This window comes from Neolamprologus multifasciatus, chromosome 15 (genome assembly GCF_963576455.1).
Source record: "Neolamprologus multifasciatus chromosome 15, fNeoMul1.2, whole genome shotgun sequence".
Lineage (NCBI taxonomy): Eukaryota > Metazoa > Chordata > Actinopteri > Cichliformes > Cichlidae > Neolamprologus > Neolamprologus multifasciatus.
The window spans coordinates 37,036,343-37,053,003 of NC_140453.1; the positions used below are offsets into that span (position 1 = coordinate 37,036,343).

General features: G+C 40.3%; 1 protein-coding gene across 4 annotated transcripts in view; it reads right to left on the reverse strand.

Moving 5' to 3' along the window:
* The window catches only part of bach2b (BACH transcriptional regulator 2b), a 94,876-nt gene that overhangs the window by 31,685 nt on the left and 46,530 nt on the right, over positions 1-16,661 (reverse strand). For all 4 annotated transcript variants that reach the window (XM_085134105.1, XM_085134104.1, XM_085134107.1 and 1 more), the window contains one exon: positions 7,395-7,649. In XM_085134105.1, the coding sequence (XP_084990231.1) occupies positions 7,395-7,649 (255 nt within the window). The remainder of the gene's footprint in view (positions 1-7,394; positions 7,650-16,661) is intronic.

Sequence of the window (16,661 nt, forward strand, 5' to 3'; positions counted from 1 at the left end):
ATGACATAAGATAAGTCTGAGAAGTGGGAAATTGAGATGGAGATGGAGCACAAAGCTGCAGCATAAACGAATACAATAAAACTATGCTTGTACCTTGCTTTTAGTTTCACTACCCCTTGTCACATTATGAGATTTAGTTCAGCTGTGTCTTGTTTTCCCACTTCCCCTGATAGTCTGCTCAGAGATACTGAGTACAGCATCTCTGTAATTCTGAGACAACTGGTAGCATAAGGAAAGTGTCATCCTCAGTGGCAACAGAAGCTCAGACGTTCCTGGTGCTGAGCTGTGGGGAAGTATACCTCCCCTGACACTGGATTAAATCAGATAGTGTATGTCTAATCTGCTGCCAGTACAGCTTACAGTACAGGCCAGACACTGGGAGGACATGACCTCACCTCCACCATTTAAGACACAGCGAGATTGTGATTATAGTGTTGTTTTCTAAAAAAAAATGTAGAAAACCGAAATAAAATGCTAGCAAATGTTGTTTATTCACCATGCTTCTATAGAATATTTGCTAAGCCCAAACTGATGGAATGCCTGGTTATGGAGGTTAAAAACAAAGACCATAAACATGGGGATTATACTCCTCTACTCTCCCTGACACACTCAAAACAGCATCTTAGGAATGATACGTCTTTGCTATATCATTTCTAGTCCTGGCAGAGAAATTGCCCAAAGTGCCAGTGTAGCTTTAGTCCCTTTGCACATGTTGCGGTGCAGTTAGGCAGTATTCTCCTGAACAATAGGTGTCGTCACTCTTTGCTACCACTAGCACTTTGTCCCGTACTGCCTGGCAAAGGACAAAGGACTAAGCTGTTGGCATATTGACTACTTCTGCCGGTTGTGCACCTCTTGATTTTTGTAACTTGACACATTGTCCTGCTGCTATCGTAGCTGGGTTGAATACATGTTGATTTTTACCAGCATTTTAATGATATGTCAATACCAATTGCGATCGTGGCTCAAGAGTTGGCAGTTCATCTTGTAATCGGAAGGTTGCCAGTTCGAGCCCTGGCTCGGACAGTGTCGGTCGTTGTGTCCTTGGGCAAGACACTTCACCCGTTGCCTACTGGTGGTGGTCAGAGGGCAGCCAGTATCCGGCAGCCTCGCCTCTGTCAGTGCGCCCCAGGTGGCTACAATGTGGCTACAATGTAGCTGCCATCACCAGTGTGTGAATGTATGTGTGAATGGGTGGATGACTGAATGTGTAAAGCGCTTTGGGGTCCTTAGGGACTAGTAAAGCGCTATACAAATACAGGCCATTTTACCATTTACCAAAGCTCAGAGATTCACAGATTATACAGAGTGAGATGTTGCAGCAGTTTGAAAAGATGAAAATTTGTGAATGGTGACACCTCTTTTTGAGGGCAATAATGCAGTGGCTACCTGTGGCACAATGGCGAGCTTAGATTGATTTGTCTGGGTGTTGATGCCTCTGGTGGCATTTGAATACAACGGGGCCCAAATAGAGGCTCCCTGCTGTATCGAGGGGGTTGGGTGAGCACTACTCCCACTGAAGCTCATTCCCGTAAAGCCGCCTCTTCATCTCCTAATCCCCATCTTTAAGGAAGGCAGGGGTCTGTCTCTGGGCTCTTACTACCACCATCTGTCTAACAAGCTATATATGTGATTGTTCAGCGCCGGTGCTTGGTATGGGGCCAGACTGTGTGAGGCACCTTCAGATGCATTTTGCAGATGGAGTCCTTGATCAAGCTGAGTTGGTGGATGGAGTACCTCAAGACATTTTTCCTTGTAAGTGATTTAAAAAAAAAACCTGTAGGCAACAACAACTGCTTGGTAAAGCTTGGAAAAAGATGACTGAAGAGCTATTTGTAGTCTTATTCATAAGAAGCCAAATCACAGTGGAACATAATGCTTTTCTGTTCCAATAGTCACACAACACTGATTTCACAAAACATCTGTCTTTGCTTTCATACCAAGACAGTCAGTTATCCGCATTGCTGCAAGAAGTTACTTTTAAGGACCAGGTGAACAAGTGTCATCTTAGAGATGGGAAAATACTGTAACAACAAAACATTAATGTAATTTCTAGCTGATCATATACTGGGGCATAATTATAATGCCATCTTGCCATAGGCTACAGTAGAGGATGAAATATTCTATGAATTTTGATGCGTCCAAAACTCTCTTAGCCACAGACAGAGTCAAATTTAAACTACACAAATTTATAATTTCTACATTTATAAGCAAACAGACGCTGCTAATTCATTTCATTCATGGCTCAAAAATGACAGAACCAGTAATGTACTTGGTATACTGCTTGTTTAGATTTTACTCTCCCCTTACTTTTACCTCGACTTGCTGGTTAGGTTTAAGTGTTGAACATATGCAGCTAAGCTAAAGGCTGCTGCTTACAGCTGACACAGACAGTGAGGGTTGAGCTAGCGACAGAGAAAATGTGGCATTTAAACTAGAGGCAGAGGTGCCTCAGCAGATTTCAGTCACTGAAAGTAAAACAACAGTAATGTAACATCAAAAAAACCCTTGTTTTTGTTACATTACTGGAACATCATGGCTGCAGTGTTGGAGAGATATATTAAAGAAGAACCACAGAAAGCTGTTAAAATTTAAAAAATAGATGAAAAGACAAAAAAAAAACCCTGACAAGTGACATTTTGATTTTTTATTGTATACCATTCTACATTACAAATGTGTGTCTTATATCAAAAATACTATAAATACACAAGTTCACAAGTTGACAAATAAAAGAAAAATCTGAAACCCTACAGCGAGGGGATCACCTTTATTCTATAACATTGTCTGATGTTTATATCCCTATTCATAGATTCTCCAGAACAAATTATTGTTCATATATATAAGATTATTCATATTCATGTGTTGTCCTGCCATGTTGATTAAATGTGAATAATATACGATGCATTATCACATGAAATAAAAAGGAACAAATTCCCAGTGAGACTCACTCTTTGTGGCACATTTAAGACTGCATTTGAAAGATATTACTTTCTACACTCTGTGTCACACCTGAAACACAAAGCAGCTGGTACATCATTCAAGCATGCAATCACTTAATTACAGGGATGCTGATTTGAACACACGTGAGCTGTTCTCTGCAGTCTTTCTTTGAGTTAAGCAGATAAAAAAAACACAGCTCATTTTTCTTTTTCAGTAAGTGCAGGAACAAAGTCATTTGGCAGGCATTACTTTATTAATGCACGCTAGCACCAGTGAGGAGCTGCAGCACAAGTGGGATGTGCCCCAGTTTTCACAGCACCGCATGTCTATAGGAATATGAATGTGTGACACCAATACATCAGCGAGGTGCTTTTATCATGTGTTTGGCTGAAGAGCTCTGAAGTAGCTCTGTTTAAAGCGACAGTGTGAGATCTGAGGTGAGGAAGAGTGAGAAGTGTTGCTGAACCTGATGAGCACAGAACCCAAGGTGGCACTGATCTCACCTCAAAGTGCTACATGCCTCTAGCATCAGTGCCAGCAGCAGCTGCCAGGTGATAATTGGCAATATCAGCACTTTGTACACCTTTCCCTGAATCTTTATCCTACAGCAGGGGTGATTCTAGGTTCAAACGTTTACGGGGGCTCTGCTCCCATCATAATGTCATGCATGCAGTGCCTTGTAATATTAATGTCATAGGCTGTTTGCAGATGTCATCAACATGACAATGGTTCCTTCAAAACCAAACCTATTTAGCTGGATGACCTATTGTAGTGTCTACAGGGATGGGTATCGAAACCCGGTTCTTGTTGAGAACCGGTTCCCACTGCTTCAATTCCTTGGAATTGTTTGCCATTTTTGCAAACGATTCCCTTATCGATTCCAGTCCCCCCGAATGACGTCACCACGTTGCGGAGCGTCATTTACCTGGCAGGAAACATGGCGGCTCAAACGCTCAAAAGTTTGGTTATACTTTACGAGAACGGATGACAACAGGGCAACTTGCAATACTTGCAAAGTAGATATTTAATTTAAGGGAGGAAACACTACGAATATGCAAAAGCATTTGCTCACAAAACACGCGATAACTTTAAATGAATGTCGTGTTTTTAATTCCGCTCCGGACTCGTGAATCTCAACCCAGCAGCAGCGGTAACGTTTGCACGTCCTCTCCCGTTAATGTGGCAGGTAAATAATCAACTAACAGTGCATATTATGTGCGCGATCTGCCTTATTACAAAACTTGCCATCACTGTGCCTTGCATTTAGGTTCAAAGAGAAGATATAAGACAAAGTTCTAAGCTAATCGACCTTGGTGTTCTCCTTTTTTAAAAAAGAATCGATAAGAGAATTGATAAAGAATCGAATCGTTAAACAGAATCGAAAATGGAATCGGAATCGTGAAAATCTTATCAATACCCATCCCACCCATTCGAGGGTGCAGCCTTTAGTTATCAAATGCGAGGCAAAGACGCAGTCTTTAAAGAGGTTAACTATTTGCGGCAAACCCGACAAGATGAGAAACATGCACAACACGCTTTTGAATTCATGCAAACTCAGACTCAGCACAGAGCATCGTGTACCCTAATTTCACAAGTGAAGAATAGATTTGTAGTCCATCACAGCAATGTAGTGGCAGCCATGTTTGCAGTCAATCCTGTAAAATGCTCCCATTCATATCAATGTGTTCTCTTCAGAATGGCCAGTGGCATTTTTTAAGTGTGCTACTGGAAAACACACAAGGCATCTGTGAAATACATAAAAAATGACTTTGTGAAAAATAACTTTTGTTTTTCCACCCAACTTCACTAATTCGTGTATAATCTGTCCTTTCTTCTCCATCCTCATCACTCAACTAGAAACTAGAAAATATCAAAAATATAATCTTACAATAATTATTATAAGTGCAAGCGGGGATTGCACAATCGTTATGGGTAAAACAGAAGCCAAAGCTTTATCATTTCTGGTGATTTTGACTACGTGTCCACTCTCGCCTGTTTCTTTTGCTCTCTCCATTTTTTGTGCCGTCACCCAAAAGTTAAATGTTACAGTGAATAAAAGACATTAACTGATCCATATCAATTTATAGCTGAATGCAGGCTGCTGCTGGACATAGGTAACATCATTTTGACTTGCTGTCATCTGGATCTGGAGCTGTACTGTAAACAAATGCTGAAGCCCAATTTGATCAGAAAAGGAAGAGAATTTTTTTTAACAAACGAAAATAATAATGTACATCAGTTCCTTGGCTGGCAAATAGCGATGTCCTAGCAGAAGGTTACAATTAGCTAATAATCTCTAGTGATTTAAGCTAAACAAATGTTTAATAATGTTTTTGACGTTATTTAGAGAACAAATAAAAATACGCAGTAATATCTATGTTGCCTATGTTCTACAGCAACAGAATACAGTAAAAAAAAACCAAGCAAAACAAACAAATTACCTGAAGAGAAAATCAGTACATGTGGCCGAGAAGTAATAAATTATTAAAACGGAAGCAGATGGATTTCAGGTGAAATTCTGGGATATTTGATAGTACCACTGTGAAACCCGAAGGGCTGGCCAAGCCCCTAGAGAGAGGGACCAAGATGAATCCAAATCAAGTGACTACTGATTTTATCTCAAAACATAAAAGAAACCTTCCCCAGACCTCTGCTCTGTCCTAATAACTTCCTTCTTTAAATGGCATAAAACAATGCTTTGTTTTTTCCTGTATTTAAACCCAGATGCAACATCTTAAAGAGTAATATCAATTTTTCCTGGAACTGCACTAGGGATCTCCATATTCCTTACTTTGCTATTTGTCCACATGTGCAGCTTCTTTACATGTTTCTGTCATGGAGTCCGGTTTGAAGTATTTTCATTGTGTTTCCTAGTGTTTTCCTTTTACCCCGTGTCTCTTGTGAATCTCTCTCTGTGGTCTAATACTGTTGGCCTATGTGCAACTTCTTCCTGTTTTATTTTTGGAGTGACTTTCTTTGTGCATGACCATTTGTTTTGCTCCCTTTAGTAATTATCTGCATCGATACAGTCGTGTCCTTTTTTTTAGTTTCCAGGTTTCCATGTGAATATTTCTTCAGTCCTTTTTTTCTTTTTGCTTTCCTAAAGTTTTTTGCTTTTGTTCAGTAAACTTTCTTGTTGTATTTGCATTTGTCTCCTTGATAAATCTTGAAACAGTATGATTAGCTAGCTGTTGTAGCGTGGCTGTGCTAGACGTGCGATAGCAAATGTTGCATTGTTGCAAAGTTTCCTGACCCTAATAAGTTGCATTTTTCTTGAGCACAACAGCTGAGCCAAGCCACAAAGATGAGATTAGCTCATCTGATTTTGATGCAAGCCCGCATCAGCTGATTCCTCAATAGGCAACAACTCTCACAAAGTATGTGCTACTTAAGCGCACATTTGCACATCTGCAAGCCACTTTGCAAGCCACGTCCACACCAATTCCATATGTCATACTGAGTCTTACTTTGGGGTGGCTGTGGCTCAGAAGGTAGAGAAGGTCATCAACTATTCAGAAGGCAGGTGGTTCAATTCTTAGGTGCTCCAGTCTGCATGCCAAAGTGTCCTTGGGCAATTGCTCCTGATGCATTCATCGGAGTGACAGAAAGTATTTAGATGCTTTCCATGTATGTATGTGGAAGGGTGGGGAGGTCCTGGGACAGATTCGTTTTCACAAAAAAAATGATATATAATGTATTACATAGCTGCTGTGACATATTACAATATGTTTTAAACACGTAGATAACCTGCCCCCACCCTAGGGTCCTGTTTGAATTTATTTAGCGTATTTATTTAGCTTTCAGCTTCCTCCTCATGGTCTGAGGGCACTCCAAAGCAGCTCTAAGTGATCTAGATAAGCATAATTATCCACTATATACACACTACAACATCAAGATCAAAGAATGGTTTACTGAATGAAAACAGAATCACACCTGGCCATAAATGACCCCTCCCTCTATGAAACACAGTGGTATTCCTAATGAGCCATCCCCCATGTTGTATATTTTGTTCCTTGTTTGGATCTATTGTGCAGGTATAAGCCATATTTGAATTATAACCATAGAAAATCATCACAGTATTACTCATGTAAGACTTTGTCTTTTATCAGCTTTATTGACAGAGACAGTGAAGAGATGACAGGAAAGCAGAGGGAGACAGAGAGACTTGAACCCAGGCCAGCTGCTCAATGCACTGAGCTAAACCGGCAACCTTCCTTGTTGATTTTTACGTGATAAAAACACATGAGTTGTTAAGAGCTGTGTGTTTTAGCTTGAGGTGGGAGTAGATAGAAGACATAGTCAAAGATTGTCTGCAAGTGTGCAAAAGCTATTGCTATTGTTTTTGTATTTGCACCAGCAAGGAGTTTTTATTGTTGCATTGTCTAAAACGCAGCACCCTTTGCACCCTTGCAACCAAAACCTGTCAGGGGAAACAATACGATAGATACACTTACCTCTTCAGGAAGGCTAACAACCAAGCCATTCTCTGCCTGGCCCACCAACGCCTGGAGGAAATACTCGCTGCACGCAGCCAGCACAGCCCGATGTCCTCGGAATTCCTTGCCTTCCACCAGGACAGTCACATCACACAGGATATCCTGCTTCCGCTGGTCGTTGAGGCAGAGGAGGATATTGGTACAATGAACTGTTGACTCATACACATACATGGGGGCTTCAGACTTCTCATCCACGGACATTCCGCTCACGCCCTGGAAATAGAAGCAAAATAGAGGGGGGGTCAGCTTACAGCCAAGCCCGGCAGGCACATACCGCAGGGCTGACATCAGCCCCAGTGGTCTGCTGTAGCCAAGCCTCATGACTGACTGCTGTTTCACGTGCTCACTCCTAGTTCAACATTTAAAAGCCAGTGATTGTTGTTGTGCATGTTTCAATACAAAATATGCATATACACCTGAAATTCACAGGTATTCCCTACATTTCTGCTTGTCATGTCACATTAAAATCATATCCAGTCAATAACCAGGAAACAAAACCACACTGTACACTTTGATGCATTTACTTTTGAGGTCTATGAGTGTTTGAAATTACCCTTCCTGTGGACATCCACATGCATACCTATTTTTTATGAAGACACTGACTTACATTACACTGCACAACTAAATGTACATCTTTCAGGTGGACTCCAAGAAAACTTGAAAAAAGTAAAATAACAGACGTTCATCTAATATTTGTACGACCAAACTGAGTAGCTCCTATGGCAAATGGGAGCAGTTTTATTATCAGCTTTTAATGACCTGGCACCAAAATACCACTTTTCTAGTTTAACTGACTGCATGCTTTTGACTACAAGGCACATTCACACAGTGCTTTATTCTATACAGTAACCGGGGGAGGAAAACCAACACAGTCACAGCCAAGAGCTCCACACAGAAAAGCCTTGCTGTCCAAGAGGTTTGAACCCCAAACCTTTTCGCTTGTGAGAGTGTACTGCTAATGATCAGGTCAAGTCGACCCAGTAAAAAAAGTTGGTTAACTCATTATTGGGGCAGGTCTGTTGTCCCACAGTCCAGTGATCTTATTTACCACTACTGGTGGTGCTCCTGTTAAAAAAAACTTAATTTATACGCCTTGGAGAGAAAAAATAAATTAAAACATTAGCAGAATATTGTTCTTAATTAATATAAAATGCTATAACAAACAAATCAGTGAACCTTAACACAGTTCAAATAAAAATCCTGGTTCTTTCCCAGTGCTTTCAGTCTTCATTGCTCAGACTGGGTAGATAAGTCCTGACTTCATGCAATAACACAAGGATACACAGTAAGACAGGATTGACTGTCTGACCCTTACAGTTTTAGTTGCCTTTAATCAAACTACCACTAATGTATTCACACAAAGATAACCTGGAGGCAAAGTGGACAGGACAGTCATCCACTGAGCCTGGTTGATAATCCACGCTTGGATTTACGGGAATAGTTATAAGGGAAGCTTAAGGACACAGCCGGGATACTACAGACATCACAGCATGCCATATGTGTTAAAGGTACTGCGCTGCAGTGTTTTAAATTATATCTGTCTATATCTACATAACAGAGTCCAGTTTGCTCATGTAAAAGGGGAGTCCTGTGATTATGGAGTTCCACAGGGTTCTATGCTGGAACCCATTCTGTTTACATTATACATGCTTCCTTTAGGCAGACTCATTAGAAGGCATAGCATAGGTGGTGATACCTGGACCCTACAGAGGTTGCAAAAATAGTTCCAGTCGTCCATGATGTCAGATCAATATGTGCCATTGCCAAAAGGTGTGCTGTCTCAAGGTATGGAGGAAATTCCAGGAAACAGACAGTTACTAGGAAAGCTCTATAGGAGAGCTAGACAAAATCAGAGTCTTCCACAGTGGGTCGTTTGGCCTATCCTATCGCAGTTACATTCTTAGGTGTGTAAAAGTAAATAGCATCAAATGGGCATGGCCTTTGAGGTTTTGTGCCTGACTGTCATGGCAGTAAGTCCTCCTAATTTCCTATTCAGACCACAAGAAGTTGAACTCTGGGAACATGCACACGCAGCACGTGCCCCTGTGGAAACGTTTTCATGTCAAACGTTCCATTCTGGTCACTCGCCCCAGTGACGACAGACCTAGAGGTATCTTCCTTCACACACACACACACACACACACAAGCGGGAAAGGGGAAAAGCTATCAGACAAATGTCTAAAAAATTTGATTACAGAGAGAAATGCCTTTATGCCTCTATGTGGAACTGTACTAATTAAAGAGTAATGCATGGTGCTGGACGCTGTATACACTGAGATGCTTTTGACTGACAGATAATGTGCCACAGGGCTTGTTTTTACAGAAAAGGGTACTCAGTGGACTTTTTGCTTCTTTTTTAAAACATATACGTATAAAATATGGGAAAACACACAAACTCCTGTTAAAATGGCCAAATAATCATGTAAACACAGAAGGAAACTCTAAGTGCATTTTCTGGCGGCGAAAAAGCGCTTGTGGAGAAAATGAGGAAACACAACTAGCATCCTGTAACATTAAAAATCTGCTGATGAGCACCTTCACAATGATTTTGTCTTCAATCACAAATCAGTTTTCTGATCCTGTTGGATCTTCCCATTCTTTGGGTTATCTCACGGAAAGTGGGAAAGGTGTGGGCAGGTGTAGCTAACTTTACTAGACCTAGCAAGAAAGCACTTTTATGACTTACTCATAAAATACCAAATAACCTATAAACAGACAAAAACGCTAATTGACTTACAGTTTTTTGAATGAAAACGCTCTCTGGAAGAGGAATTCCACAAACAGCTCCTTCTAACCTTATTTATTTTCTCCATTAACATTCTCAAAGCAGCCATCATATCTATCGCTTGCTCTTTCTTGGCCTGAAACCAATAAACGTAAATGGTAAATGGACTGGTTCTAATGTAGCACGCTTCTACTCTGGTAGAGCACTCAAAGCACTTTACTTTACTAACATGCCTCATTCACCCATTCATAGAAGAGACCTACTCTACCTCCTGAGCTACAGCGATGCCTATGCCTATATCATCACCTCACTTCATAACTCTTCCCCACAGCTTCATGGTATGGCTCATGAATGTATTGTTTTGTAGTTACTACAACTCTCCATATCACCCTGGATCTTGAAAACTGGTACGAGTACACAGTACCATTTCTAAAACATCCTCTCACTCTCTGTGAGAGGATGATGTTCCAAAACCCCCGCTCACTTCCGTCTTCTCCATACCTCTGCAGATATGTAGTTGGGACTACAATCTTCATCCTCTTCTTTCTCCAACTAGCCAACAATAAATTGGCCAGTTGAATTTGACAACATAAATAAAAGGGATAAAAGGGAGGAAGTATTGCAATTATACAAATGAGTTAGCAACTGCATGACCCGTTTTTGACCTCTAGTTTATGAAGAAACTGATTTTGCTTTCAACCATGTTTGAAAATGAGAAATCACAGCCTGGGGTTCTGGTCTTTTGTGCAAGTAGGGACATCTGAGGACAAAATACTTGTCAATCATCTATTCTATACTTTTTTGAAGTCTATTAGAAGTATCTGATACAAACAAATGCATACTGAGCATACACCACAAATAAGGGAAGTGAAAACTGTGAGCTGCCTTTGCAAGAAATCGTTGCATTAAGGTTGTTTGTGGCCTTTGTTGTGACTGAGCTGTAATAATGATTTGACTGTGGTGGTCAAAGCCCACAGTAAGGTGTGACAGCTGTTCTTGTTGTTGAAGTATGTCAGTCTAGTCTGGTCCAAATGATATATAGTTATGATACTTTCACTAAACACTTCTCAGTTAGTTTTGCAGGATCATGAGCTGTCTTCCAAGAATAATGTTTTCAGATGTGGCTGCAAGGTTCAAGGCCATGTGAACATGATGTTTGCACCCTAGAATTCAATTCACTTGCAGTCGGAGGAAAATGCAATGATAACACAACACAATGATCCAGCATAACACACACACACACACACCACAAAATAGCAGTTTGTGGCAGAAGTTTGATTAGATGCACGGATGGATGTAAAAGATTTCTTCCCTTCTACTTAGCTTAAATGTGTCAGTCACATCTATTTTATAATATTACTGGTATTACTGCATTCTTCTCTAACATTAGCAAATGATTATTCTGTTTATATACTACTAGCCAAAAGGTTTTTAAGGCCTGTTTAAGGCTTCCTGCATCATTCTTTCCTCCGTAACACGCATCAATTGTAATCTGTTCAGTAGGTCTCATGATTGTTATGGAGAAACACAGCTAAGTTGAGTAACTTTTAGCCCCTGAAGAGAAAAATCACATTTGCATAGAAAATCAGTGAAGTGAAAAGGGAAAAACAGCAGAATGTGTGAGTCAGCTTCAGCTTGATTGTGTCACATGACAGGTTTTGGTTTGGGGGATTTAATAAGGTGGGATTGTAATGTGTGACAGTGTGCTATAATGTGCTCTATAAAGTGCTCCCCTTTCTCTCAGTGTCTCAGCAGACTAACTAACATGCAGTGTGGGTGGAAGGAAGGAGACGGACTAAGTTATGATTAGACTGAGCCCTAGTGGCAGATGCATGTTTTTTCCTATAATAAAAAAACATACTGTTCCAGAGAACACTATGATATCAGTGCACTCCAGCATTTCACGTGAAACTAGCCTCTTTCCTCTTTAGCTGAGTCTCAAACCATGAAGGAGATGGGGAAATATTATCTATTAAGCCCTAGTTTTAAAACATTCAATTCAGTTCTATTTCAATTACATTTCATTATATAATGCCAGTTCATAACAACACAACAGTCACCTAGGTGACTTTATATTGTAAGATCTCTATTTTAGCAGGACCACAGCTCCAGAGAAAGCAGAATCAGGATCAGGGAGGGGCAGCAATCTGCTACAACTGGTTAGGAGTAAGGGAAAAGAGGAGAGAGCAGAGAGAGATGGGACAAAAGGCAAACTATAGGAGGAAGGGCCAGTTTATTAATTGCTCATGATTGTTATATACCACTACTATATTTAGACAGAGAGTGAAAAGAGGTGAAGAAGAAATGCTCTGCATCATGAGAAGCCTAAGCCTATTGAGGCATAACTAGTGCATGGTTCAGGATCACTAGTTATCACTAGTTATACAAGGGAATCAAGCATCTCTGATTTGTTGCCTTCTTTCTATCTAAAACCGCACACGTTCTCACAGGCCCCATCTTATCTTAATTAAATACCTCATTCTACCACATCCCCCAAATTCAGTCATTTGCGCTCAGACTGCTGGCTTACTTGAAGTTCTTAGTAGTTCTTAGGGTTCTTAGGGAGACCGAGCCTTGAGTTTTGAGGCCCTTCTTCTGTGCAACCAGCTCCCAGTTTAAATTTGGGAAATAGACACCCTGTCTACTTTCAACATTAGGCTTGAAAGTAGACAGGGTGCTCTAACCATAAGCTCTATGTGCTTTATCCTTTTTTGATAAAGCACATAGTTAAGGTTAAGTTCCTTAACTCACTATGTGCTTATACACCAGTCTGCATTTAATCACTAGTTATTATTAAAGCTCTCCTCCACAGTTTATCTTGTCTTCTCCCATCAACCCCTAACGGTTGTAGCAGATGCAACCTCCCTAAACTTGGCTCTGCTGGTGGTTACTTCCCGTTAAAAGGCAGTTTTTCTTTCCCACTGTCGCCAAGTGCTAGCTAAAATGGGATTGTTGAGGTTTCCTCTGTATCATTGTAGAGTCTTTATCTTCCCAAAAAAGGCTTAAGACTATTGTGACTGTGTAAAGGTGACTGTTGTTGTGACGTGGTGTTATATAAATAAAACAATTATGAATTGAATTGAATTAAAAACATGTCAAATTCAGTCAGTAATGGTGCCAAAACTGTACAAGGAAGGCATGGGCAATTTTTATAGTATTAAACCTTTCTGGAATTTACCTTCAAAGTTATCATAACAATTGTCAAGAACATGGAATCAGCCCCACAGGCATGTTCAGTAACACCTGCTACAAGTCTGAAAGGAGGCATAGTAGAAAGGCTTTCCCTACAGCTTAGTGTAGGAAAATCATGTCTAATAGGCATTGAGTTGTTGTTTTCTTTCTTTTTATAAAAAATTGTGACAAAGGATGTAAACAACATGACTGTGTCAGAATCCATGTGAGTCTGCACACTGTGGCGTCTTGTAATAAATAAGATTAGTCTCAACTGCTGCTGCTACAGTCTAACAGCATTATCTACTGAGGCAGTACACTCAGAGGGAAACTAACATGAAAGCTGTATCATTGTACACAATTAGTGGGGAGCACTCGAGACAGATGACTGTAATTACACTGAGGATAAACACAGTTTTAATTGGAATTATCAAATTAGGCAAAGCGACGGATGCCCCTGGAACTGTTCAAGGTGGCAAATGTCAGCAAGAAGTGTGATGATGATGTTGAGGTAAGTAGAAGCTTCTAATCCAGAGTATGACTATGTCATTAGATAGTCATACTGAGTAAAGTACAAATTAAAATTGCATTCAGTTCTCCTGGAACTCGCAACACTCATCCACATATAATGTTGTTGAATACAACATGCTGATTATTATTGTTATTATTTTAAGAAAGGCTTCACTTCCTTAAATGAAACAGTTTACTTCTCTTTACCCTTAGAACAATAGAGTTTCACTGTCTTAGAAGAGCACATCCATCTATCAGATTTTTAAATACTTCAGTTTCTATCTATATCCTACAACACAACACAGTAACACAACACAACACACAGTAATTGAAGTAAAGGGCAGGGAGGCTGTACACACATTATATGTCAAACGTGATCTATCTGACTGAAACTGTAGATGTTTAAAGTTTCCAACCTTTGTCCTGTTTTGTCCTATTATCATCATTGGAAAATTTTATATAAGATTTTATATAGCTTTTAGAATCTGTTTTAGTTTTGGTGTCACATTAATGGAGTGCCAACCAGTGGATCTAGGATAACACTACAAGCTAGGTTTGGGTCTCAGTTTCAGGCCAAGGCAGATGGCTAGTCTCTTTCAAGCTCCAGAGTGGCCAACCTGCGCACCACTTGATTGACTACAACAAAGCCTATGACTCAACACCTCACACATGGATCCTGAAATACTTAGAACTATACAAGCTCAACAGAACCCTAAGAGCCTTCATTGGGAATTCAATGGGGATAAGGAGAACAACCCTAGAGGCCAACTTCAAGCCAGCTGCACAAGTTACCATCGAGTTCAGGATTTATCAAGGAGTGCTCTTTTCCTACTGAACCCCCTTTGCCAGATCAGTAGCATGACTGGCTATGGATACTGCCTCCTCTACATGGATGACATCAAGCCAGGAGTGAACATCAATTTTGCTGATCATTCAATGCTGAATGGGAAGAACAACACCTATGCCCTGCCAGTCATCACATACCTTGCTGGGATAATAGGGAGGTAAAAGCCACTGACATCAAGACAAGAAAGTTCCTCACCTGGTGGGTTTCATCTCAAGTCCAATACCCTTAGACTACAAAGCATGCCAAGGGCTGGTGAGTATCAGAACCACTACCCAGAATGAAACATAAAAGATCAACGAATACATCAGGAAGATGGCCACAACCAATCATGTGCTTAGTGAATACCTCAGGCAGCACAAACCGGATGATGAATAGAAGCAAGAAGAGGAACCATCATAGAAGGACAGGCCCCTGCATGGCATGTATGACCAGAAGATAGATGAAGTGGCTGATATTGAAAAATCGTACCAATGACTGGACAAAGCTGGACTGAGGCTGCTACTGAGACAATCTTGCACATAACAACAGGGTGCAAGATGGTAGCAGGCAGGGCATACATGGAACTCTATAACCAAGCGGCTGACATAGTAGGTCCCAAGGTCCAAATCGGGTATGACCCAAAAGATGGTGTTTATATGTATTAAAAAAAAATCGAGCCACAATCTCGCTGTTCACAACCCACAGAAATGCTGAGATTTTCCTCCACTTTAAATCTTTTTATGAAAGCAAAGGGGCTTAATTAGGATCTCACTACAACAAAGTATGTTGCAGGTCTGCCCTGCGATGTCCAGGGTGTACCTGCGATGAAAGTAAATAAGTGGTCATGGATGAATAGATGAAAAAGTATGCATGATGAGGTTAGATTGAGCAATTGATCATCTAAAATAAAAGACTCCGCATCTGACCAACTGGACTTCTGTGTGGAAGTGCCTGAAATAAACATTTAAAGTGAGTAATAAGAATAAGATAAGAAGAAGTGCACCAGAAAGGAAACTCCGTGCTCTTTCATACAAATTCCAAATCTCTGGGATTGAACGATTAGGTAAAGACTATAGTTCCAACATGAGCCACATGAGGCCAACTTACTTTGGCCTTAACAGATAGCTCCCCCTTATGTGACATCACAATGTGCTTGTCCATCCAAAAACTCTGACTTGAAGGCTGCAATTTGTGTAGTAGTTAAAACACATATTCAACATGCTCCCTTGATCACAATGATCTGTGTTACTATTATTTTCTAACTTCAGTAGGGCTAATCTATGAATTGATAAAACTCTCTGACCTCTATGGCTCATAAGCCTGTTGCATAACCTGTTGAATGCCATTAAATTCCAGAAATAGTTCAAGAAAAAATACAAATTTATAATTACTCATTCCGTCTTTGAGCTGTTAGTGTCACAGACAAAACATGCTATCTTATGTACTCACAGTAGTGTCTAAACATTTTTAATTGCACTCTCAGTATTCAGCCAACACTGTTAAATCACAAGGTTGATAGCTTTGCAAGCAAACTGCAACACAGGAAGGAACTGAGCATTTAAATGCAAATCCAATTTTTCTTCACACCTTCAAGAAAGACAGATGATTTCAAACAGAACATCCTCTGCATTTTTCATTTGAACACAAACATAAAATCATCCCAGAAGTGAATTCCTTCCATTAAGACTATGAATTGAGATTCTTGCCAAACTGTTTTTTTTTTGGGGGGCTTTCCACTCTTACCACAGAAAGTTCACAAATATCCATGCCTGAGGCTTTTCATTCTCCATGGTACTGATAAACCGAACAGCTTTTTATAAGGTCACTAGGCTGCTGATATCGATCCTGAGATAATATATGCAAGACATCCATGTCTGAGACATTCTGCTGATCAGAAAGAAAGACACTTTGCCCTGCTTCCTCACACCTCAGATGTGTCAAAAAGTTGTTTGTGAAATGAATTGATACAACCAAGACAAAAACTGTGGTATTT